Below are 27,326 nucleotides of genomic sequence, written 5' to 3'. Positions count from 1 at the left end.
AAGAGGCTCTTTAAAAGGTCAGGGAAAAGGGTTTGCAACTAAAAGCACGCAGTGGGACCTGCCTACATGGTATACCCACCACCAATCTTCAGTTTAAATGTTCCTTTCCGTGCTGAGTTAATAGGATGGGTGCCAGTAGAATGTTGCTGAGAATAAAGTGCTGTTTAAAAAATGATTGCATAGGGAGAAATGTAAACTGTTTGGACTGCAAAACACAACCTCTTTTCTCAGCGAATCAAGCTGCTTTTATTCACACACATCATTTAAGTCATGAATTTGCCAAATTGCCAAAATGCACGTAATTGCCAAAATAAAGGAAACACCAACACGAAGTGTCTTAATAGGGCGTTGGTCCACCCCGAGCTGCCAGAACAGCTTCAATGAGCCTTGGCATGGATTCCACAAGTGTCTGGAACTCTATTGGAGGGATGCGACACCATCGTTCCATGAGAAATTCCACACTTATGTTATTTGTTGATGGTGGTGGTAAACGCTGTCTCGGGCACGGCTCCAGAATATGGTGACTGACTGACTGACTGACTGACTGACTGACTGACTGACTGACTGACTCTCACACACACACACACACACACACACACACACACACACACACACACACACACACACACACACACACACACACACACACACACACACACACACACACACACACACACACACACACACACACACACACGCATCTGTGTGGAAGCACCTGCTTTCAAAATACTTTGTATCTCTCATTTACTCAACTGTTTCCTTTATTTCAGCAGCTTTACCTGTATGGCAATAACACAGAGGGGAAGTCTTTATTTTTACATTTTTATTTTGAATTCAATTCATTATTTGAATTTTTTATTATCATATTAAATGATCTGAAACAGGTGCACAGAATGGTAGTATGCAAGGTTATTACACGTGTAGTGCTGAATTCACGTGCAAAGACCACCTGGTTGCTATTCTATTGTAATTATTTTAATCCAGATTTACTGAATGATTTTATTGAAGAGTTGATACTGCACTGTACCACTGTTTATTGACCGCAACCTTACTTTGGTAGAGTCAACTAATGGGGACGCCTGTTCTATTAGTTCTATTTCTATGGATTTCATTCTAAGCGATTGCCAAAATCTGATCAGATTACTTTTGAAGCACTGGGCCCTGGACAACATGCATTTTCAAGATTGGATAAATTGGTTGATGCTCCCTTGTAATTTTGTTTATTGAGGTTCTGAACATATTATAATAACAGTTAACAGTTTATTTCACTGGCGGTAGCAATGAGAGTCTGTTGAATGGTCTGTTGATTTATTGCAAAGCAGAGCAAATAAACACAACAATGTATGAATGAAATGGCCAGTAATACACTTCCAGAAACAGTGGTATCTGTCACATTTGTGTACTTTTAGTATATTCCTCACCTTGTACCACAGAAAACACACTTAAATGTGTGTGATATGTGGGAGCACTCCTCTTTAATTGTTAAGGCAGACAGGACCATTTCAGGTCAGAACGAATGGGATTTAAATCCTAGATGTTAGGACTAAATCCCATAGTAATTACTGAAGACATCTCAGCTTTAAAAGTATTTGTCCATGCAGTAATTAGTTACGCTTCCTCAACTGGACCTTCACAGTGATGTTGAAACTGTGAGCTCAATCTCTCTGTTTGACCGACCAGCCTGGATAGGGGAGAGAGGGTAAAGGGAGTGAGAGCTAGGCCCTTGGGGTCGACTCCTCAATGTGCCTGGGATGCTCTACTTAAAGATCTTTAAATAGGGTTCTTCACAAGGATGCCATAGCCCCAGTGACGTACAGTATATCTGCACTTTCGGAGATACCATGGGATGTGCTTTGCCTGAGCATCATGGGGAAACTGGGCGAGATTGCGGACAGGACAGCAGGCCATTACAGTATATCTCAAGCAGATGAATCTGTATGTCCCTCAAAGCTACCGTGGGGAAGAATAATACCATGCTTCCGAACAAGAGGCCGTTAAAACGGCCACACTCACTAAGTTACTGTATATTGGGATAAATGTTTGCAAATGTCAACATCTATCTTAATAACCAACATTGCATTTACAATGTGAGCTGACTTGTCATATGAACCCTGGCCACTGCAGCTTGTCCAGCTCAGTTGATTGGCCTTAATCAGCACAATTCAGTCCTGTGCCCGGGAAAGGGATTGATTGTGACAGCGGACTGAGCGGAGAAGGCTGTAGCTGTTGCGAGCGGTTGCTAAATGATCTCCAGTGGATGTGGAGGCTCAAACGGAGGCTAAACGGGGATGCTGAATGCTCCCCTATCTGCAGCTCATTACCCACCTCTCCATTCCCAGGAGGCTTGGCTCCGGTTCGTGCTGAGCGCTCTCCTGCCAGGAGGAGGTTGATTACAACCATTTTTCTCGATGAGGCTTTCTCTCTCTCGCCCACGCTTATACCCCTCTCCTCTCTCCCTTTTTACCTCGCAGCCACCACAGGCAATTCATTTGTTGATTTAGCTTTGTATCAGTCACATAGACAAGAATACTCAGAGAAAAGTGTGTTGTGAATGACAGAGCAGAATGTTTACTCGCTAAGAGGCTAACAGAAAGCAGCCAGGCATGATGAAAAGACTAAAATGATGAATCATACATCAGCATCTAGTCCAACAACAGAACACAAGTATAGAAATCAACCCAGATTAGGCTCTTTCAAATGAGATTGCAGTAGTGTGTAGCCGAGTGGGTAGACAGATGGGAGTGATGTACTGTATGTAGCCAAGGTGGCATTGTATGGGTGTCTGTGAGGGAAACATGCTTATGCGTTTCTCTGCCAGGGCTCCACATACTCCAAACCCAGATGGGCAAAGATATCCTCCTCTGAAGTTGCCGGTAGGAATAGTTTCTGGAGAAAGGACAAAAGACAAAATTGATGGTTGGATTCAGAAACATTGTAGACATAAAATATACACTACATGTCCAAATGAATGTGGACACCCCTTCAAATTAGTGGATTTGGCTATTTCAGCAACACCTGTTTCACACGGGTTTCACACCCGAGCACACAGCCATGCAATCTCCATAGACAAACATTGGCAGTAAAATGGCTCAGTGACTTTCAATGTGGCAATGTCATAGGATGCCACCTTTCCAACAAGTCAGTTCATCAAATGTCTGCCCTGCTAGAGCTGCCCTGGTCAACTGTCAGTGCTGTTAATGTGAAGTAGAAACGTATAGGAGCAACAACGGCTCATCCGCAAAGTGGTAGGCCACACAAGCTCACAGAACGGGACCGCCAAGTGCAACACTCACTACCGAGTTCCAAACTGCATCTGAAAGCAACGTCAGCACAATACCTGTTCGTCCAGTGAAGGGAGTTCCAGTGAAGGGAAATCTTAACGCTACAGCATACAATGACATTCTAGATTATTCTGTGCTTCCAATTTTGTGGCAACAGTTTGGGGAAGGCCCTTTCCTGTTTCATCATGACAATGCCCCTGTGTACAAAGCAAGCTCCATACAGAAATGGTTTGTCGAGATCGGTGTGGAATAACTTGACTGGCCTGCACAGAGCCCTGACCTCAACCCCATCGAACACCTTTGGGATTATTTGGAACGCTGACTGCGAGCCAGGCCTAATCGCCCAACACTAGTGCCCGACCTCACTAATGCTCTTGTGGTTGAATGCTGCAGGGACTTGCTTCCAATCTTCCAACATTTAGTGGAAAGCCTTCCCAGAAAAGTGGAGACTGTTATAGTAGTATTAATGTCCATGATTTTGGAATGAGATGTTCAACGAGCAGGTGTCAGGTGTCTCATGTACTGTTTGTTGTCTGCAACATTACAAACACATACATAGACTGTGAGAGTTGACATGGCTTGACGGCAAGAAGCCACGCACGCACTGAAAACATCTCGAGGGTCAAACCATAGAAGCACAAGTATGATTAGATCAGTAACTCAAGATGAGATCACTATATCAATGAGTCAACATAGTCAGTTACTAGACTTTTCTCTTCTGACTCACAACAGTATCCCCTGAACCAAAAATACACAGTTGCTATGATTTGATGAACATCTAACAAGATGTGCATTAACTCATATAAAGTAGAATGGAGGCCATCATTCTTATGGCCAACATTTGCTACTGAACAGTAAATGTGCCAACTCTGACCATAGCGTGAACACCCAGATTTATATCCAGCTACCTGCGTCCTCCTCACAGTCATAAAAAACTCTGACCTTGCTCTAAGTAACGCTATGTTTCAGTGGTGAGCCTGACTCACCTTGTGAGTGTGAGAGGCCCGGTGAAAAGCTTTAACCCTGACACATTCTGCCTTGAAGTGCTAAACTAGACCTGACACACAGAAATGAGAAGAGAGGAAAAATGTGGCCTTTCCTGCCAGCTAACGGCAGATCATAACCAAGCATAACTGGTAGGAGAGAGTGAAAAGCACTTCTAGGCATATATCCCGCCATGCTGACTTGTTATTTACAATGCAAATGATAAGGGGGATGTTAGAGGCCCTAAGTGCATGCTGGGTAAAAGCAGTCAGGCCAGCCAAGGTCCAGTCTGTTTAAACACTCTTTCAGTCTTCATTTGACTTCTATCTCTGTTGACAAGATCTATCTTACAAACAGTCAAGGCTTGAATCTTGATCCTGTCAATTTGATTATCACCTGACTCTCAGCAAATGCAGCCGTGCCCGCAAGGCACACACACACATGCGCACACACATACAAAACATACAGAAAACAAAGACTTTACCGTGAAATGCTTGCTTACGAGTCCCAACAATGCAAAACAAAAAAAATTGTAACACAAGAAGAATACAATAAAATACACAAGAATGGAGCTACATACAGGGAGTACCAGTACCAGATCAACATGTAGAGGAACGAGGTATTTGAGGTGGATGTGTACGCGAAGGCAGGTTAAAGTGACTAAGCATCAGGATAGATAATTAGAGTAAAATGAAGAACAGAGAAGCAGCAGCAAATGATGAGTGTAAAACTGTGTGTGAGTGTGCGTGCGTGTGTAATGTGTATGTATGTATGTGTGTTTGTGTTGTATTGGTCTGCGTGTGTGGTGGTGTATGTGTGTGGGCTTTGTGTGGGAATGTCAATATGGGACTCACAAACTGGATTTGGTCTTATGTAGCAACATTTGAAATTGTGTTTTTTACATTGGATAAAAGTACCGTCATTTCCGGACTATAAGCCGCTACTTTATTCCCACAAGCCGTGTTTCGTTTAAAGTCTGTGTAAAGTTCATTTGTTTCAATTTCCCGGTAGGCACCTGCGGCTTATAGACATGTGCAGCTTATTTATGTACAAAATACATATTTTTTTATAATTCAGTGGGTGCGGTTTATATTCAGGTGCGCTTAATAGTCCAGCAATTACGGTAGAGATGATGTTACAAAATTGCATTTCATACACTGCATTTTTGAGGAACAATGGGAAAGTAATTCTGCTTTGAAAGTTGATAAACTTGTAAACTCACGTTTGAGAAAATGGCTTTGAATGTTTTGGTATCTCGTGAAGAGTTCTTCTTTGTCTACACCCATTCAGCATCGTTCACACCCTCTTAAGCTTCGGCCCCACCCATTTTGTTTCGCTCTCGGAGCATTCAGAGCACACTAGACGCTCTGGCCAATGATTTGTTTACCTCATGAAAACAGCCTAACCAGCACTGCTGTCAACAATTTCATTACGTATGTTTTTTTGCCGATGTTTACTGACACCGGCCATATTCAAAGGGTGTTGTACACTTTAGCTTAAGACATGAAGCTAGCTAGCAAGGTAAACAACGTGTAAGATCACACACATCACGTAATGTTAGCTAACGAGCCAGCCAGCTAACGTTAGCTAGTTAAACAACAATGAACATAGTGTCAAATCATGTCATTACTACCCTGCATGAATCTGTTGGGAGCTAAACAACCAGGTTCAATGTTAGCTAGCTAACATTAGGCTCTAACTAGCAAAGCAAATGGCTCTGGGATGAGAATAATTACATCATGCACGTAATGTTAGCTAGGGTGCCAGCCAGCTAACGTTAGCTAGTTAGCTAACATTACACTTCATCTTAAGACATGTAGCTAGCTAGGTAAACAATTAACCTAGCAAGGTAAACAATGTGTAAGATCACACACATCACGTAACGTTAGCTAACAAGTCAGCGAGCTAACGTTAGCTAGTTAAACAACAATGAACATAGTGCCAAAACATGTCATTACTACCCTGCATGAATCTGCTGGGAACTAACCAACCAGGTTCAATGTAGCTAGCTAGCTAACATATTACCAATACAAACTGAACAGCTCAAATAGACAGAAGCCTTCTATATGGCAGATAAATCCTGAACTCTCAGCATGTCCAGCCCACTCATTACCTCAGCCAATCATGGCTAGTGGGAAGGTTGCTGACTTTTTCTGTGGCTTAACCAACAAAGCTAACAATTTTATTCATATTTACATCTGGCATACAAGTTTGTTATTAAGTCACAGGAAAGTTCACATGTTCCAGAAGGCAGTTCAAGCCAAAAAAAAAACGTGTTATGATAAAAAATAAAAATAATGTTCAAATGGCTCTCCTGTGAAGTCGTGACTTGTGACATAGGCCTAGTTTCCTGAAGCGGGTCACATATAGTGTGTGTGATTGAGTGTGTAAATGTTTTGTGTATACAGTTGAAGTCGGAAGTTTACATACACCTTAGCCAGATACATTTAAACTCAGTTTTTCACAATTCCTGACATTAGATCCTAGTAAAAATGTCCTGTGTTAGGTCAGTTAGGATCACCACTTTATTTTAAGAATGTGAAATGTCAGAAAAATAGTAGACAGAATGATTTGTTTCAGCTTTCAGTTTTTTCATCACATTCCCAGTGGGTCAGAAGTTTACATACACTCAAATAGTATTTGGTAGCATTGCCCTTTGAATTGTTTAACTTGGGTCAAACGTTTTGGGTAGCCTTCCACAAGCTTCCCACAAGAAGTTTGGGGAATTTTGGCCCATTCCTTCTGACTGAGCTGTTGTAACTAAGTCAGGTATGTAGGACTTCTTGCTCGCACACGCTTTTTCAGTTCTGCCCATAAATGTTCTATAGGATTGAGGTCAGGGCTTTGTGATGGCCACTCCAATACCTTGACTTTGTTGCCATTTTACCACAACTTTGGAAGTATGCTTGGGGTCATTTGGAAGACCAATTTGAGACCAAGATTTGAACTTCCTGACTGATGTCTTGAGATTTTTTTCCTTCTCATGATGCCATCTGTTTTGTGAAGTGCACTAGTCCCTCCTGCAGCAAAGCACCCCCACAACATGATGCTGCCACCCCCGTGCTTCACGGTTGGGATGGTGTTCTTTGGCTTGCAAGCCCCTCTTTTCCTCCAAACATAACGATGGGCATTATGGCCAAACAGTTCTAATTTTGTTTCATCAGACTAGAGGACATTTCTGCAAAAAGTACCATCTTTGACCCCATGTGCAGTTGCAAACTGTAGTCTGGCTTTTTATGGCGGTTTCAGAGTAGTGGCTTCTTCCTTGCTGAGCGGCCTTTCAGGTTATGTCGATTATAAGACTTGTTTTACTGTGGATATAGATACTTTTGTACCTGTTTCATCCAGCATCTTCACAAGGTCCTTTGCTGTTGTCCTGGGATTGATTTGCACTTTTCGCACCAAAGTACGTTCATCCCAAGGAGACAGAATGCATCTCCTTCCTGAGCGGTATGACGGCTGCGTGGTCCCATGGTGTTTATACTTGCGTACTATTGTTTGTACAGATGAACGTGGTACCTTCAGGCATTTGGAAATTGCTCCCAAGGATGAACCAGACTTTTGGAGGTCTACAATTTTTATTCTGAGGTCTTGGCTGATTTCTTTTGATTTTCCCATGATGTCAAGCAAAGAGGCACTGAGTTTGAAGGTAGGCCTTGAAATACATCCACAGGTACACCTCCAATTGAGTCAAATTATGTCAATTAGACTATCAGAAGTTTCTAAAGCCATGACATCCTTTTCTGGAATTTTCCAAACTGTTTAAAGGCACAGTCAACTTAGTGTATGTAAACTTCTGTCCCACTGGATTTGTGATACACTGAATTATAAATGAAATGATCTGTCTGTAAACAATTGTTGGAAAAATGACTTGCGTCGTGCATAAAGTAAATGTCCTAATTGACTTGCCAAAACTATAGTTGGTTAACAAGAAATGTGTGGAGTGGTTGAAAAACGAGTTTTAATGAAGTCTATGTAAACTTCTGACTTCAACTGTATGTAGTCTAACAAGCGTGCGTAGGGTCAGTAGAAGATCTAGTTACCGCATTAAAGCCTTTCCACAGAGATTGAGAGTGCACAGAGAGTGCTACTGGCTCTATTCTTCCCAACTCCATAGTTCCAGAGCAGACAGATTTCAGGAGGCAAATAAGTCAAAATACACACAGTGACTGGGAAACTGGTTGTTACATATAAGAGCTTTGGACTGTCAGTTCTAAAGGTGATTTAGCTCATGGTTCAGGCATCCGTAACAAGATTCAAAAGGCTCTACGGAGAGCTATGGTAAACTCTAAGGTCCAGCTAACAAAGGAAACAGTACAGACAAGGATCAGCTCCAACTACTGACCAATTTAGCCATGGTGCTCGATCAAGTCGAAGCCTGATCTGTGAAATGTGAGCTCTGTCCAATCCCCTCTGGGGATAACATTGCTTTACTTACTGGCCACCTGAAAGCTTTGACCAAGAACAAATTGTTGCTTTTCTGAGACTTGACTTAAACCCTTTTACTCCAATAAGGAGCATATGTCATGCACAAATGATCCTACCTTCCATGTACTACAATAAGTACTACTTTATTCTGCCATAACACAACTATAGTAAGCACTCCACTTCCAACAGAGTAAGTTGTAGCAGTACCAGCTCAGGCCAGAAGGCAGAGGAGCTGGAGTTTGCATTCCAGCATTTCAGTGTCCTTGCCTTAATTAATGAGCAGCTAATCAGCTGTGTATTTTTTCTGTCCACTGCGTAATTACAGATCTCATGGATGTGAACACAGACATCAGGCCTTCTAAACACTTGCCACAACTCTGCTCTATGTCACTGCCTTCCTGCCATGACACACAGCCTGATGGATGGGCCTGATGAAAATGGTTGGCTGCCACTCAAGAGGATGGACCTGATGGAAATGGAAATACTTGGCTGCCACTCAAAGAGCCATGCACACACACACATATACACACACACACACACACACACACACACACACACACACACACACACACACACACACACACACACACACACACACACACACACACACACACACACACACACACACACACACACACACACACACACACACACAACCTCTACACAATTGAAAAGAACACGCTACAAACACACCTGGTCAAACACTTTCAAACCCACCCCACAACCTCCCTCAGCATCACTGGTCTGGAGATGAAAGCTTCCGGTACCATAACCCAGAGAAGAGCAGCTGCATCCAGGTGGATAGCCAAACTTAAACTTGTCTGGACTTTGCTTCAATGCTAAAGAATAATATACAGCCGTGACCTGTAGGAGTCGGTGGGGGCCCAATTAGGAGAGCCAGAGGGGCCACCAACACCAGGAGAAGTTCAGAAAAAAAAGTGTTTATTTGCCCTGTCTTGTTTTGTCTTTGGTTTTGTCCTTCACATTTATTTAATTTTCTTATATTCACCGATTTAACATAGCACTTATTGGTGTAGCGTGGAATCCCTCAATCCCTTTATCACTTGGTGTGATTTGACATAAATTAATTGATCCAGTTGCATGATTTATTATTATAATATATTTTTTTTACTTGATTACCCTCAGCACTTAATCAACCCCCGTCTTCCTCTTATTGTTGTCTTCCTGTCGTTGAACTGTCGCAGGTGACCCCTCTGAGCTGTCAACCTCCCTTGATCCCTCAGGTAAATAACCACCCCATGTTCCCCCACCCTCTCCAGACCAGACTGACTTTCAATATGCGGACAGAGCAGGAAGTTGCAATAGGCACATACAACCCAAGGTTTGATACCAGCACAAACAGAAACCCTCTTAAACCTAAACCTAACCCCTAAGCCTAAAATTAGCTTCTTCATTTCTTTCCTTTCTTTTTTTTTTCTTTTTTACTTGTGGGGACCGACGAGACTTCTGGTACCCACAAGAATAGTAAAACCAAACACACACACACGCACACCGCACACACATACTACAACAGACCTGCTGTTTTGTGGGTCCTTAGACACAGGGATATGCAAACGGTTGAATAATATGCAAATCCACACACAAAAAACAACAACTAATAGGAACATGTAAATTTACAAAGGCTACACAAATACGACAAACACACACAACAGGTGGCATGTCGGAGAGTAGGCTACTTAATTTTTTTTTTAAAGTAATCTCAGTGTTGATATTCATCATCTAGAGTACAACACATTGGCAGAGATAAGTATGTCTGAAGGACATGGCAATTCAGGACTGTTGTGTTTTGTTTTCCTCTGTTGGACAGCAAGCAATGCATTTCCTGTATTGAAAGGAAAAGAAGTAATTTCGAAAAAGTCACCTTTTTCAAAAAATAAACCATTTACATTTGACACCTCTAAAAAGGTTTCCCCTGGACTGAAGAACATATTGTTTCAGTAAGGAAGACACACATTCACCTATAGCTTACCGTATCATATTTCTACAGTCCCCGTCATACTATTCATGTGGGTCTCTCCATTAGAAATCTATAGATACTGTATCAAACCACATCAAGGCTATTACATAAAGGCATACCAGCGTGGGCCACATCCTTCCTCCCTCCCTTTGTTTGGATAGTTTCCTCCTTACTGTCACCACCTTGAACCAGGTTGTTATTGCCTAGAGATTGATGAATCGAAAATATTTGGATGGTCTCTAAATTAATCTATCTTTATTGCAGCTTACAGGAAAGGGCTGACAGTGGTGGAAAAGAGGGAGTCGATTTGGGCCTCTGTTGTCCTACTGAAATGATCCACCCACGATCAGAACACACACACACACACACGAGCGCACACCCCCCAGCCTTCTTCAGGCACCCTAGAGCAACAGAATAGAACCACAGAGAGAGGAGACAACTCAGACACCTAACTAATCAACCCAGCAATTAGTGTTAGCATCATAAACCACTCTGAACCATAAAAAGGCTATTGAGCTGAATGTGGTTTTCATTACCTAACTCTCTCAGCCTGCTAATCAGCCCAATGCACTGGGCAGTAAGGGAAAACAGTGCCAGATAATCAACCTTTTAATCATACACACAGAATGAGTTTATTTGGCCACCATGGTTTCATACGTTTTGGTTTCATCTGTGTTTATGTGGCCAGTAAATGACTGTTATTTGTTCATGGGTGTCCAAATGTAATGATCAGAGGAAGATAAAGGCATTTACATCTCATTGCCTATTAAGCAGAATGCTCTATTTCTTTCCTCTGTAAACACGTTCCTTCCACCCTAAGTCATAAGGCCTAGATAACACATGACTGCCATATGACTAACGCAAAGCCCAAATCACACGGAGGGACGTTCGTCAACGGCGTGAATTTGCATGTACAAGAGTATTGTTTTCAAACAGGTAGCCTATTTGTCAGATCAACCATAACCTATACAGACTAATATTTTTTTTTTACCATTCAACTTTAGCAAGGTAGGGAAAATCATAAAAGTTCCTCTAATTTCCTTTCTACAAATGACCCACTCAATCTCTAGACCAGATTGATTCATTTTTGAACCAAGGCACTCAATAACCGTGCACTATGTTTGAACTTTATTAATCAATCATCTGTAAACAAAATGGCGACACTGTCAAGAAATTCCATTGACAACGTGACATGTATGGATTCGAACCAGGGCTCGCGAGTGGCGTAGCGGTCTAAGGCACCGCATCTCAGTGCTAGACGCATCACGACAGACACCCTGTTTTGAATCCAGGCTGTATCACATCCGGCAGCGATTGGGAGTCCCATAGGGCGGAGCGCAATTGGCACAGAGTCGTCTGGGTTTGGCCGGCGTAGGCCATCACTGTAAATAAGAAGTTATTCTTAACTGACTTGCCAAGTTAAATAAAGGTTTACTAAATTAAAATAAAAAAAAATAAATGTATATAAATATATATAATTCGGAAAAACAACCCAGTTGAATGTTGTTGCATCCTATCATTGATATAATTGTTTTATTAAAGCACTATCCTATACATAATATTGGCTTATCATCACTAAATAGACACAAAATTCCAGAGGTAACAATGAACAAAAGTTACTTTTCTAACAATTTCTCAGTGCACTGTACCAACATTTCTATGCATAAACATGAGCAAAATAAACTTACTATCATATTTCAGGTAAGACCCAAATTCAGACTGTGTTGAAGTAACAATGTTTATTACAGCAACAAAGGCAGGCTAATGACAGGTCAAGGCAGGCGGGAGTCGATAATCCAGAGTAGTGACAAAGGCACAGGAAGGCAAGCAGGCTCAGGGTCAGGTCAGGCAGAGGTTGGTAATCCAGAGTAGGGGCAAAGGCACAGGAAGGCAAGCAGGCTCAGGGTCAGGTCAGGCAGAGGTTGGTAATCCAGAGTAGGGGCAAAGGCATAGGATGGCAAGCAGGCTCAGGGTCAGGTCAGGCAGAGGTTGGTAATCCAGAGTAGGGGCAAAGGCACAGGAAGGCAAGCAGGCTCAGGGTCAGGTCAGGCAGAGGTTGGTAATCCAGAGTAGGGGCAAAGGCACAGGATGGCAGGCAGGCTCAGGGTCAGGGGCAGGCAGAGTGGTCAGGCAGGGCGGCTCAGAGTCAGGACAGGTCAGAAAGTCAGGGGAAATAGAATGCACGGGAAGTAGAAAGGTCATAACCAGGAGAGCGAGAAAAAGAGAGACGGGGGAAAAGCAGGAGCTGAGACAAAACGCTAAATGACTTGACCAACAAGACGAACTGGCAACAGACAAACAGAGAACACAGGTATAAGTACCCAGGGGATAATGGGAAAGATGGGCAACACCTGGAGCAGGGTGGCGACAAGCACAAGGACAGGTGAAACAGATCAGGGCGTGACACTTGCTGCCTAATTTAACGTGCTATACACTCAAGACGCAGTTGATGCTCGCGGCCCTTCCGTTTTCCCTGATTCTCTCCCATGCATTCTATTTCCCGTGTTAGCACGCTGGTTGACACGTGTATAAAAATAATTCTACCTGTATGATTTGGGCTGTAGACAACAGATGTCAGTATGAGATGAAAACTGCACCTCAAGTCTGTATCATACCCCTTGCATCGTGGATTATTTCCATAGAACTCCACAGCCGTTCCTTGATTATACCCGACTTACATGACACTGTCAAGTTGGAGAGTTCCCTCATACAGTAAATCCATATTGTCAAATGGTATTGTTGATTAGGCTTTATTTTCCAATGTATTCTGATGCAATAACAATAGAATGCTGAAAACATCATGGAAACATCCATGAAGTTCTAGGAAGTACACTAAACTGCTGCAGTGTTATGAAGTTCTCGGCTAACTAATGAGCCTTTTACCCGGTTCTCTCTTGTACGGACCCAACCAGAACGCTCCTTTAATGATAACAATAAATTAAGTTTCTCTGCTCTACTGAAGCCTGTAAATAATTAATTGGTTTCTTCAAAAGGGGATGGTTTTGCATGACCAATCTACTTCTTCCTGCATTGTGATCCAATGCTGCTGTATCAGCACCAGGAGGATTCTGATTAATGAAAAAATTATCTGGAAATATGAGCCATTTGGAAGGCTTTTTTTTTAAACTGTGTTTTCATCTTAAAACAAGTTAAGATAGGTAACTGATTTGAATGTGTATGGCTATTGTATTGGAACAGTTAATGTTGCAGTAACAAAATATTAAGCTAGTGGACATGCTACCTTGAAATCTCTCATACACACACATACGGTCATTGTTGCCTCTAGATTTTTTTTACTGCAGTCACAGTAAATGGTCATGTCATGGTTGCAGGAATAGCACACAATAGCAGGAAATCGGAGCTATGGATGGGTGGTGCCTGTGTCACCGCAAGGGCCATGTCAATTCATGTTATATGACAGGCAGATAGACCCAACATCAGAGCCAGAGTGAAAGCCACTGCCATTCACTTTCATCAATAATGGAGCAAGATCCGTCTCTAGAGTTAGCCCGAGCAACGACACCGCACTCCTATCGTTACCCCCTTCCTTCCCCTGTCTCTTTCATCCTCCCCCTCCTATTCTCTTCTGAATTCTTCTGAGTTCGGAACTAATTTCTTCTCTTTATGATTCCATAAGAATAGATTGTAGGTTGTGGATTCAAGGATAATAGCTTGGCATTGAATTCCATTTTTGACAGAAAAACATTGACAGATCTATAAATACCCCCTCGTTTTCTCTCCCAGGAAAGACTGGTAATGGGCCTTGTGTGGGAGGAAGGGAGGATGGGAAGGGAGGGGGGAGGTGGGGAAATAAGGGACGATGTTGAGAGGAGTGGCAGAGAGAGGATGTGAGAGAAACTTTGGTGTTATTCACGTGGTATTATTCACCCTCGTGTGGGGACTGTTTTAATCAATGTTTTCCCCCGATCTGCCTCTCCCTCTGTCTCGCTCTGTCTTATGTCTCTGTTCTCTCTTTTCTCTCGCAAGGTTTCTTGACCTCTCCGTCCATAGCTCGAACTCAGTTTCATTGCTTCCCTCAAAGGCATTGACCTTCAGAATAATTCATTTTGACGAACATACACTGAGTGTATAAAACACTAGGAACACCTGCTCTTTCCCTGACATAGACTGACCAAGTGAATCCAGGTCAAAGCTATGATCCCTTATTAATGTCACCTGTTAAATCCACTTCAATCAGTGTAGATGAAGGGCAGGAGACAGGTTATAGGATTGTTAAGCCTTGAGACAATAGAGACATGGATTGTGAATGTGTGCCATTCAGCAGGTGAAGGGGCAAGACAAAATATTTAAGTGCCTTTTGAAAGGGGTATGGTAGATGGTGCTAGGCGTACCGGTTTGAGTGTGTCAAGAACTGCAACGCTGCTGGGTTTTTCTTAGTCAACAGTTTCCCTTGTGTATCAAGAATGGTCCACCACCCAAAGGACATCCAGCCAAGTTGACACAACTCTGGAAAGCATTGGAGTCAACATGGGCCAGCATCCCCATGGAACGCTTTCGACACCTTGTAGAGTCCATGCCCCATCGAATTGAGGCTGTTCTGAGGTGAAAAGGGGGTGCAACTCAATATTAGGAAGGTGTCCCTAATGCTTTGCACACTCAGTGTAAGGTCCCTCGATATCACACAACATACATTGCTTACCAGGAACCATCTGTACAGATCTGGAAGTTAAATATCAACTTAATAAGTTAATGGTTCAATAAAGTTCAATGTATAACATTATCCATGTATTATTTATTATTACTGTTAGAACATATTTAACATGGACACTGTATACCTGTGGTTTCTGATCTTTCAGTAAAAGTGAAATCTCAACCCAGAAAAAATGTAGTCATACACACACACATACCACTTCCTGATATCTCAGTGCTACCAGCATCATCACCACCACCTGCTTTCAGCACGTTGCCCACACGGAGACTCAGTAGTCTCAGTAATCTACCACCACAGGCCAACAGTTCAACACCCTGCTCCTGTCACTCTCTCATTGCACACCATCAATTTCCCTGTAGCTCTCTCTCCCCGACTCTCCCCTATCACTCCTATTACACCAGCCTTAATTGTGTCTCTGACCTCCATGGAAAATGACCCAATCACACGGCAATTGTAGCCTGAAATGAGAGTCCATATTTGCATTGTTCCCCTGTCACTGGGGGTGGGATTTCTTTGGTGGATGGAGAGAAAAGGCTCCATGTTCAAGGAGAGGGAGATTGAGAGGCATTGTGAAGGGTTGGCTTTGAAGAGATCTCTGTGTAAAAAGCATGACAATCTCCTCACAATGGAAATTGGCAGACTATATATAGTCATGGAAATTCCTAACGCTGGCTCGAGTTCATATATGCTTTCACTGAGTTTGCTTACAGTAACTTTGTTTAAATTTTAAATGCTTAAAGGACTTAAGTGAAGTATATTGCCACATTTGAAACTGAATCTACAGCAAATGTGAGCTTCATTATGTAAATCAACCAAGTGTCATACCATCTCCACTAATACCTGACACTGCCCTCTCAAAGCCACAGCTTTCAACACCCAGTGATAAACCATAGAAAATGTCAAAAGAAAGTCCTTGAACTGCTCTTGATGGCCAGACTATTGTACATGTTTAAAGGTTTTAAGGTAAACTGCCTCTTGGTCTTTCTTATCCAGAGTGGCCAGTTTCTCCTGGTCAAGGAGAATGAATGAGAGAGTTTTACTCTGGGTTGTATTCATTAGGGCACGCAGTAGAAATCGTTTAAAAATGGAAATCAAAAATGCACATTTATAGGCACAGTGCAGGCACATCAAGCTGGTCTCAGAGCACTTCATATTATTCCGTATGTAAATCCGAGATACTTCATTTAGTATGATATGTTACGTTTTGTATGGTATGTATTAATTTGTGGATGTCCATCACCCATTTCGTATGATATGTCACGAATTACAATATATGTTATATTATATGTTACGAATATGCAAAACGTACAATATGTTACGAATTTGCAAAACGTACAATATGTTACGAATCTGCAAAATATATAATATGTCATTACTTCTAGCTAGGTGCCTAAAGTTAGCTAGCTGGCATACTTTAGCTAGTTTGGGGTTATTTTTAGGAGTTAGGTTAAAAGGTTAAGGTTAGGGTTATAGGAAGAGTTAGCTAAAAGGGTTTTAAGGTTAGGGTTAGGGGAAGGGTTAGCTACAATGCTACGTAGTTACAAAGTTTCAAAAAAGTAGTAAGTAGTTGAATTTTCTAAAATGGTCCATAATGAAATTAAAACTCGTAACCTTTGGGTTGCTAGACGTTTGTGTTAAACGCCCAACCAACCACCCTACTTCAGTGTTTTGCCTTAGCCATCTGTCTTATGTAACCATACCAAACATAATACATCATACTAATTTGAGCGTCCTGGATTTACGTTTACTATGTTACATCTAATCTATGAGACCAGGTTGAATGAACATGACCCAGGCTGTAAGCAGAGAGACAGACCTGTTGCAGGGCTGCAGCCAGATACACTGACTGTGCCATAAAGGCTGGTCTGGTCCAAGCCAGAAGAGCAGGCCCTGATTACAGCAGCTGCACTCAGATTGAATTCAGGAGGCAGCAAATAAGAATCAATCAGTGCTGAATACCAGGCGGCCCAAGTGGACTTTAAGAGGACCCAACCATGAAGAAGCTGTCTGTGTGTCTGTCTTTGTGTGTGTGTGTGTGTGTGTGTGTGTGTGTGTGTGTGTGTGTGTGTGTGTGTGTGTGTGTGTGTGTGTGTGTGTGTGTGTGTGTGTGTGTGTGTGTGTGTGTGTGTGTGTGTGTGTGTGTGTGTGCGTGCGCATACAGACAGTTTATAATAGCAATCATGCACTTCAGGGTTTGTGGTATACAGTATGGCCAATATACAATGGCTAAGGGCTGGATACAGGCATTCCGCTTCTGGTTGTGCTTTAGAACAACCCTTAGCCATTGTATATTTAAGCAATATACCACGCCTAAGGGTTGTTCTTATGCACGATGTGAAGCAGAGTGCCTGGACACAGCACTTAGCCTTGGTATATTGGTCATATACCACAAAACCCTGAAGTGCCTTATTGCTTGAACATGTACAAGATTTAATTAAATCAGCCGATTATCAAGATGTTTTGGAGTGCAATTTTCACGTTCTGACCTTAGTTCTTTTGTTATGTCTTTGTTTTAGTATGGTCAGGGAGTGAGTTGGGTGGGTTGTCTATGTTAGTTTTTCTATGATTTGCTATTTCTGTGTTTGGCCTGGTATGGTTCTCAATCAGAGGCAGCTGTCAATCGTTGTCCCTGATTGAGAACCATATTTGGGGAGCCTGTTTTCTATTAGCGCTAAAGCACCTTATACCACCCACCACTGTGACCTGTATGCTTTAGTCGGCTGGCCCTCGCTACATATTCGTCGCCAGACCACTGGATCCAGGTCATCTACAAGTCCATGCTAGGTAAAGCTCCGCCTTATCTCAGTTCACTGGTCACGATGGCAACACCCACCCGTAGCACGCGCTCCAGCAGGTGTATCTCATTGATCATCCCTAAAGCCAACACCTCATTTGGCCGCCTTTCCTTCCAGTTCTCTGCTGCCTGTGACTGGAACGAATTGCAAAAATCGCTAAAGTTGGAAACTTTTATTTCCCTTGCCAACTTTTTTTTCCTCTGTGTTATTGACTTGTTTATTGTTTACTCCATGTGTAACTCTGTGTTGTTGTCTGTTCACACTGCTATGCTTTATCTTGGCCAGGTCGCAGTTGTAAATGAGAACTTGTTCTCAACTAGCCTACCTGGTTAAGTAAAGGTGAAATAAAAAATTAAAAAAATATTGTGTTTCGTGGGTGATTATTTTCTGTTTAGTGTGTGTTGCACCTGACAGAGCTGTTTCATTTGTTCTCTTTTGTTACTTTGTATTTAGTGTTCAGTTCAGTTTATTAAAAGGATGAACACTTACGACGCTGCACCTTGGTCCTCCTCCTCTCTCTCCCTACGACGAGCGTTACAGCAATGTTCAACACAGTGTCCAAAAACTTTGTCTCTGTTGAAGGTCTTCCAGCAGGACAACAACCCAAACACACATCAAAAAGATCCCAGGAATGGTTGAAGACTGTTCTAGAGTGGCCAGCAATGAGTCCAGATCTGAATCCCATCAGAAACCTATGGTGATATCTGAAGACAGCAGTTGTTGGAAGGCACCCCTCAAACTTTGAAGAATTGGAGTAGTGTGCAGCTGAAGTGTGGGATAAATTGCCAGTGACAGGTGCAGCAACCTCCTGGGTGCCAAGAAGCTGACGGCTACAAAAAGCTTATTTTTGGAGTTATCTTCGCCAAAGGCCTTTATTTAACCAGGAAGGGCTCATTGAGATTTAAAATCTCTTTTTCAAGAGCGTCCTGGCCAAGATAGGCAGCACCAAGTCATGACAAAAATTACAGACAAACAACATGAGAAACTACAAGTAATCTAATAAAAACCATAGAATTCACAAGAGAATTTTGATTCTGCGTGATCAAAACAATCTTGAAGCATGGATTCCAATTGGTCAGACGAGCGTTGAATAGACCTTAGCACAGGTTATTCCTGTTTGAGTTTCTGCCTATAAGAAGGGAAGAGCAAAATGGAGTCGTCATGTGATTTGCCGAAGGGAGGGCGGGGGAGGGCCTTGTTGGCATCTCCAAACGGCAAGTAGCAGTGATCTAGTGTTTTCCCTAAATGAGTACTAAAGTCAATGTTTTATAGAACTTCGGTAGCCTTTTCCTCAAATTTGCTTATTTAAAATCCGCAGTTACAATAAATGCGGCCTCAGGATATGTAGTTTCCAGTTAAATAAAGTCCAGTGTAGTTCCTTGAGGGCCGTCATGGTATCAGCTTGAGGGAAATATACATGGATGTGACTATAACCAAAGATAATTATCTTGGGAGGTAATACGGTCGGCATTTTATTGTGAGGTATTCTAGGTTGGGTGAACAAAATGACTGTATTTTTCTGTATGTTATCACAATCACACCGTGAGTAGCTAATCATGAAGCATACACCCCGTCTATCTTATTCCCGGAGAGCTCTTTATTCCTGTCTGCTCTGAGAACCCAGCTGGCTGTATGGACGGGGAAAGTATTTCCCAAGAGAGCCATGATTCCATGACACAGAATATGTTATACAGTCCTTGATGTCTTTCTGGAAGGAGATCCTTCATACAGAAAAATACAGTAATTTTGTTCAGCCTTAGCTCGTCTACTTTATTGTCCGACACTGAATATTAGTGAGTAATATACAATACTCAGAAGTGGTGGATGGTGTGCCCACCTCCACCCCAAATACCTCTTCTCTGCCAGCGGCAACTTGGAGGAACCTCTGGGATAAGTTCAATTTCCCTGTGGGGTATGAACAAAGGATCCAATTTGGGAAAGTCGAATACCTGGTCGTAATGCTGGTATCCAAAAGTTATTTCCGGCTGTATGTAATAACACAAAAAAACGTTCCGGGCTAATAATGTAAGAAATAATACTGCAAAAAAAAGAAAAACACTGCAAAGTTGCTTAGGAGCTAGAAGCAGAAGTGCCATGTCTGTTGGCACGTCAGCCTCATTGAATAAAAAAATCTTTGTCCAATTCGAGGTGAGTAATTGCTCTTCTAATATCCAGAGGATCTTTTCGGTCATAAGAGACGGTAGTAGCAACATTATGTACAAAATAAAAAACACAAAATAGCACAAATGGCAGCCACCCCCTCCAGCGCCAATACTGTATGTATGAGTCTGAAATGGGGAATTTCATTGAAAGTTTTGAACGTGAATATTTGTGAAAAGTCCAACAGAAAAATGTCAATAGTAGGATTCTTTGGTGATGTCCTCCGCAGTTGTTGTTTTATGCTACATCTGGAAAATGTAGATAAAATGTTCCTATCTGTGTTGTGTCTGTATTAGTTTGATAAGTGAGGCCTGTTTATACATACTTTATGAATGCTGTTTGAGATCCCGGAATGCCTTGTCAGCAGCTGGGGAGAGGTAAGTGGAGACAGGGGGGAAGCCAGGTTGCAGTAGCACCGGATAAAGCGGCAATAAAAGTTAGCGAACACCAGGGAACGTTGCAGCTGTACTCTGGATGTAGGCTGTGGCCAATATACCACCACTCTCACCATCCCAGGATCCATCTCTAGCGATGATGTAACCCAGAAAGGGGATGGTGGAGCAATGAAATTCGCACTTCTCTGCTTTTACAAAAAGCTGGATCTCCAGGAGGCTTTGGAGAACCTGTCGGACGTGGATCACATGTTCTTGGGTGGAGCGGGAGAAGACAAGGATGTCATCAAGGTAGACAAAGACGAACTAGTTCAACATGTCATGGAGAACATCATTAACCAGAGCCTGGAACACAGTAGGGGCGTTGGTAAGGCCAAATGGCATGACCAGATACTCATAGTGACCACTGGACGTGTTGAAGGCAGTCTTCCACTCGTTCCCTTCCCGAATCCGCACCAGGTGGTAGGTGTTCCATGGGTCCAGCTTGGAAAACACGGGGGCCCCCTGGAGCGGCTCAAAGGCCAAGGAGATGAGAGGTAGCGGGTACTGGCTCTTCACCGTGATGTCGTTAAGACCCCGGTAGTCAATGCACGGGCCCAGAGTTTTGTCCTTCTCCACTAAGAAGAATCCTGCTCCGGTGGGGGAGGCATAAGGATGGATGAACACTGCAGCGAGGGAGTCCTCAATGTAGGTCTCCATAGCCTTGGTGTCCAGACCCGACAGTCATGGTGGAGTGGTGTCTGGGAGAAGGTCAATCCCACAGTAATATGGTCGGTGCAGCAGCAGCGAAGTGGGCAGCGCCTTACTGAACACCTGCCGGAGGTCCTAGTACTCCTCGGGAATGGTGGAGAGGTCCAGGGCAACTTCCGAGCCCCCAGGAAGAGGTCCCAGGGCAGGCTGCACTGACTTCAGGCAATGGGCGTGACAGAACGTGCTCCAGCCCATGATAGCACTGGCAGACCAGTCAATGAGGGGATTGTACCATTGGAGCCAGGAGAATCCCAATACCACGGGAACCTGAGGAGACGTAATGATCAGGAACTAGATTGTCTCACTGTGGTTCCCTGACACATGTAGGTTGATGGGGGTTGTATTGTGGGTGACCCGGTCTATAGAGCGCCCGTCCAGTGCTCTAACGTCCATGGAAATAGAGAGGGGCTGAGTGGGTATACCCAACTCGGAAGCGTCCATAAAGCTCTCATTGGTGCCAGAGTTGATAAGTACCCGGTGAGATTGACTGGTTCCCCCACAGCAACATGGCATGAAAAGGGATGCAAGTAAGGGGAGAAGAAAAGTTCTCCGTATGGCCCATCCGGTTCTCTCGGCAACGGAGCCGTCGGGTACTTCCGGGATACCTCGGAGGCGAGGTGGAATCCTTGGACGGGTGAGTGAAATCGAATCTCCTCTCCTTACTTAGTTCCCCTAGTTGCCCATCGATCTAAATGGTCAAGGCGATACTACGTCTAGGAACATGTCGAACAGCGCTTCCGGGTTCCAAGCACTCTCAGCCGTCAAAGTGCTGAAATCCACTGTGTAGTCTGCCACACTGCGGGAGTCTTGACGCAGCTAGAGCAGCTTGCGAGCAGCCTTTCTCCCAGATAACAGAGAATCAAACACCTTCCGAACCTCCTCCACAAACTCCTCCAGACTCAGGCAGACGGCGGGCGGATTGTTGCTCCCACACCACCGTGACCAAAGGCGATTGCCCTCCCGGACATCAGCGTTATGATGTACGCTATCCTCAAGCAGTCCGAGGGGAACGAAGAAAGCTGCAGCCCAAAAATTCTCCAGCGTAGCGCGCCGGAGGAGGTAAGTGGGGTTCTCAGGACACTAGGGTAGGCTGGGAGATTACGGGTGTGATGCTCTGCCCAGTGGAGAATCTAAGGAATTGCTCCAGCAAGGTATCGAATGCCTGGTTATGGTGTTCTGTCACAGTATGAAGTCCCTCCATAAGACCTTGAAGACTCCTTGTGTTTTCCAACGGTGGCTACTTGCAGGGAGACAGCATTGTGGAGGTGGTCTGAGTCTACTGGGTCAGTCATAGCGAGTTCGTACTATCAGGTTTCAGGTATGACCCAGATGCAGACAGTGTCAAAGAAACAAAAGATTATTTCTAGTACAGGGGCAGGCAAATGAGTGGTCAAAGGCAGGCAGAGGTCAGTAATCCATAGAGGGTGCAAAAGGTCCAGAACGACAGGCAGTCTCAGGGTCTGGGCAGGCAGAACAGTCAAAACCAGGGAAGGACTGGAAAACAGGAGCAAGAACAGACAGGAGCAGGGGAACAAACTCTGGTAGGTTTCACGTAACAAAAATAACTGGCAGCAGACAAAAAGAGAACACAGGTTTCTTTTCTCACATTGTTACACATTGTTACATTGTTACCTGTGATGACTGGTAAGGCGTTCGGGATTATAGACATGCCTTCAGTGACTGTATTTCTTTCCCCCGGAAACAGGTAAACCAGAGGGCTTGTAAATATTTGGGTCTGGGGGAGACCAATGTGTCAGGTCTCCCTCGGGAAGAGGCTACTGTCCCAGAACACCATGTTATTGGCGATATGCCCATTATTATATAATGGAGGCGCAAATGGGGATTTGCATCGAAAGTAGATCAACAAAATCGACATACTTCCATTTTTTATTTATTTTTTATCCAGGAGGCTTTTGCACCATGTTTGTTGAATAAATGTCAATGCTGTAAGGGTGGTCAGTCAAGTTTGTCGCGCTACAAAATCTCTCCCGCCAATTTAAGCACCAACTTCACCCAAAGCTAATACATCCAAATAACCGGCGATGAAAAAACCCAGGCACAAGAACTACTGGTGCTCGTTAACGGTTGCATCCCGTAGTCTCTTGACAGATCAAATCAAACCACTTTTTATTTGTCACGTGCGCCGACTACAACAGGTGTAGTAGACCTTACAGTGAAATGCTTACTTGCAAGCCCTTAACCAACAATGCTTTCAGAAGTTTTATGAAGTGTTAAGTAAAGAATAGATAAGTAAATAAAAGTAACAAATAATTCAACAGCAGCAGTAAAATAAACAGTAAAGAGGCTATATACAGGGGCGGTGGCACCATGTAGGTGGAGTTAGTGACAATGCGTACGCAATAAACAGAGAGTAGCTGCAGCGTAAAAGAGGGGTCTGGGTATCGCTTTGATTAGCTGTTCAGGAGTCTTATGGCTTGGGGGTGGAAGCTGTTAAGAAGCCTTTTGGACCTAGATTTGGAGCTCCGGTACTCCGTCGCACCGAGAACAGTCTATGGCTAGGGAGGCTGGAGTCTTTTACAATTTTTAGGACCTTCCTCTGATCTACGGTGACATTTATGTTTACGTAGTCCATCCACGAGAGGTTATAAAAAGGTGAACGCTCAAAATCTCAAACTGCCTCTCCTGATGCATAAAGACACTCTACCCTCCTTTGTCTGTTCACCTGTCTGTATGTTTGTCTGGCACACCTCACAGGTGTATGTGTGACTCTCTGAGGGACACAACATTAAACCCAGAGCATTTCCTCCCGATCCTCTCCTCCCGTCACTCTCCTTTTTGAGAATGACCTCTTTCCAAGCAGGTTTATCCTCTCTGCAAACAGTGCCTTTCAGCACCAGCTAGGGAGCGTTCAAAAAACACCGCTCCCCAAAGCCCAGTGCAATTGCCCCGGTATTGTCCACACATCCCGATGCTCTGAGAATGGAGGGAGGGGGAGGAAGACAGAGTTGTGAACACTCCACATGCTGCATCTGAAATATGACAGGCAGCTCTACACACGACTCACTGTAAACTAGAGTGTTTCCGGAGGATTTTTTTTTTTTTTTTACTGAATGTTACAAACTGCAACAGATGTGAACTTAACTGAGAGGGAATAAGATTGGACTGTTGTGGTGTTGAGAATTTCCTCCTCCACAGACCAAAACAATTTTGGTCCGAAAACACTTTCTTTTTACAGTGTGAATTTTGGTCCGAAAACACTTTCTTTTTACAGTGTGAAATGTCTATTAAATGGGCAAATTGTAAATTCAAATACTAGCTCTGCATATTTGCAAGGCAAAATGTAGTGCTGAGTTTCAGACCAACCTCTAACCTTAAATGCAGTACACCAGGTTTTGAGCTCAGAAGCCGCCCTGCTCCACACTTGGGAACAGTGATTGTTTCATAGTGTTAAAATATTCTGATAAAGCCTAGTTCATCTTAGTTTAATCACTGTCCTTCCAACTCAATGACACTTCAAACGCACAGTTTGGCTCCAGTTCCTGTTGTTTTCAGAAGAGAGGTGGATAGTGAGACTCCTAGGAGGTGATAGAATATACATGTCTCCTCTCATATCACCACACTGCTACAGCTAAAGCCAGGATATCAGACTCCAAAACGTCCTGACCACCACATCATTAATCACACTGTTACATTTGGCTTTGAGTAATTACCCTCTGTGAGATACTTCTTCACACACACGCACACACACATACACACTGTATGACACACACACACACACACACACACACACACACACACACACACACACACACACACACACACACACACACACACACACACACACACACACACACACACACACACACACACACACACATAAAGAGACTCACATACTGATAAATAGTAATAATCACACATACATTACTTATGCAACATACATTCATACTTACACACTAGCACATACAGTAGAGAAACACGTTTGCATATGCATTTGTGTCGGCAAATACTCATACTTTTCTTTACATATACGCACTCTAGCTCACGCACACATACTCCCACACGCAGGGAATTTCAAGGGTACACCGTGCAGTAGAGGGCTGTGTTTAGGAGGTGTTGGACAGGTCATGGAGCCCTCCTGCTCGGGGAGGGGGTCAGTAAGTCTGGGCCTGATGAAATCCTCCACCTGTCCTCATTCATCAAGCCCACAACACATATTAATTATCCCACACCTTCAGCCTAACAGCAGAGGACAGACGCTCACCCAAACTCCCCGCTCTTCACTCCCATAGAACACAGGCCCTCACTCACATACTAGGCTAATGTACTCTTTAAATACAGCTGCAGTACTACTATATTGATCTGAGGCCTTGGGAGTACGTCTCTGTCCTAATATGGACACGGTACAGAATGACTGTAATATGTATAAAAATACGCCATTTAGAAGACACTTTTATTCAAAATTAACTACAGTCATGTGTGCATAAATTTTTTGTATGGGTGGACCCAGTGGGAATTGAACCCACAATCCTTGGCGGTGCAAGCGCAATGCTCTACGAACTGAACCACACAGGACTGTCGTACTCCAAAGCTGTGATGTTTGTATAGTAAGTCAAACTGCAAGTTATTGCTACTGCCTTATAACAAGCTGTCTTGAAAGGCATTTACTCTCATTCTCAAGGTTATTCCCCTGAACCCCTTCCTTAATTGGGAGTGGATCATTAGTGTGTTAAGACATGTTTTTTAAAACCACATTACATATTACAGTGAGACAGAGAAAGTCGTGCATCCGTGCAGCGAGGACTCTTTGAAGCACATGACAAGATAAAAGTCCTCTAAATGACTGTGCTTGGGCTTCAATGGTTGGGTGGGGACAAGTAACCCCCCTCGCTCTGAACCCCCCGCTCCCTCCTAATCAGCCCATTCCCATATCTCCCATTTTGTCTTGCCACAAGTCAGATGCAGAGCACTGACTCACTGGGAAAAGATTGGTCAATTAGGACGGCCACAAAGATAAAAGTCACATTATCTGAGCAGTAGCGGCCATACGTTGATCCAATTAATGAGGGCTTTTCAACAGTGACGAGGGCCGGACAGAGAGGGACCAGTCCTCCCTGCCTGGAGCGAACAGAAAAACAGAAAGAATGATCAATTATCTATGGAGTTGGAGGCAGCACGGTGACTTAGACAGTTAATTGATCTTCATTACCTTAATTATGGCTGCAATGTGGAGCGGAGAGCTGAAAATCACTGTTGAATGATTTCGTCAGAACCTATACCCTTTTAAGTGATCTGCCGACCTTGAAACTAGCAGTGAAACTGCAGTCTGTGTCAAAGTGAGCCTAAATAAGTGAGGTATGTGTGCGAGTGTGTGTGCGAGTGTGTGTGTGTGTGTGTGTGTGTGTGTGTGTGTGTGTGTGTGTGTGTGTGTGTGTGTGTGTGTGTGTGTGTGTGTGTGTGTGTGTGTGTGTGTGTGTGTGTGTGTGTGTGTGTGTGTGTACAGTATATATATATGCATACATACGTGCGCATGCAGATAACAAAAAAACATCTCAATTTATCAAAATGTTCACAACGCTTTCCTCGTTAAACTCAAAAACTCAACCATACACTCCATCCCACCAGATCCCAGATCTCCTTGTGAGTGTAAATGTATGTGATCGGATCACTCATATCCTCCCAGCACACAGTTCACTGCACAGCCCGTGTGCTTCTCTCTGTCCTTGTGTTTGAATAAACAACATCTGAGACGGCAGCGTCTGTACAATATGTGTCATGAAGCTGCCACCCTGCTCTCTTTATGTCCTGACCCCTGTTCCCCAGGGAGGGGGTTATGGGAACATTGTGGTGACAGGTCAGTGACATTCCTGTCACCCCTGTCCCGCTCCACTCACTCCTCAAGATGCCCCCCCCCCGGCCCTGTAAATG

The 27,326-nt window shown here is 43.5% G+C and overlaps 1 protein-coding gene across 3 annotated transcripts in view; it reads right to left on the bottom strand.

Annotated features, from left to right (window-relative positions):
- Positions 1-2,543: 2,543 nt before the first annotated feature.
- LOC118369391 (DNA nucleotidylexotransferase-like) overlaps positions 2,544-27,326 on the bottom strand; it is a 171,778-nt gene continuing 146,995 nt past the window's right edge. For all 3 annotated transcript variants that reach the window (XM_052498397.1, XM_052498395.1, XM_052498396.1), the window contains exon 11: positions 2,544-2,886. In XM_052498397.1, coding sequence (XP_052354357.1) covers positions 2,800-2,886 — 87 coding nt within the window. In that variant the 3' untranslated portion in view covers positions 2,544-2,799. The remainder of the gene's footprint in view (positions 2,887-27,326) is intronic.

The sequence above is a fragment of the Oncorhynchus keta genome, chromosome 36 (genome assembly GCF_023373465.1).
Source record: "Oncorhynchus keta strain PuntledgeMale-10-30-2019 chromosome 36, Oket_V2, whole genome shotgun sequence".
In the NCBI taxonomy this organism is placed as follows: domain Eukaryota; kingdom Metazoa; phylum Chordata; class Actinopteri; order Salmoniformes; family Salmonidae; genus Oncorhynchus; species Oncorhynchus keta.
The sequence above is the reverse complement of the archived record's forward strand: the minus strand, read 5'-3'. Positions and strand labels throughout refer to the sequence as shown.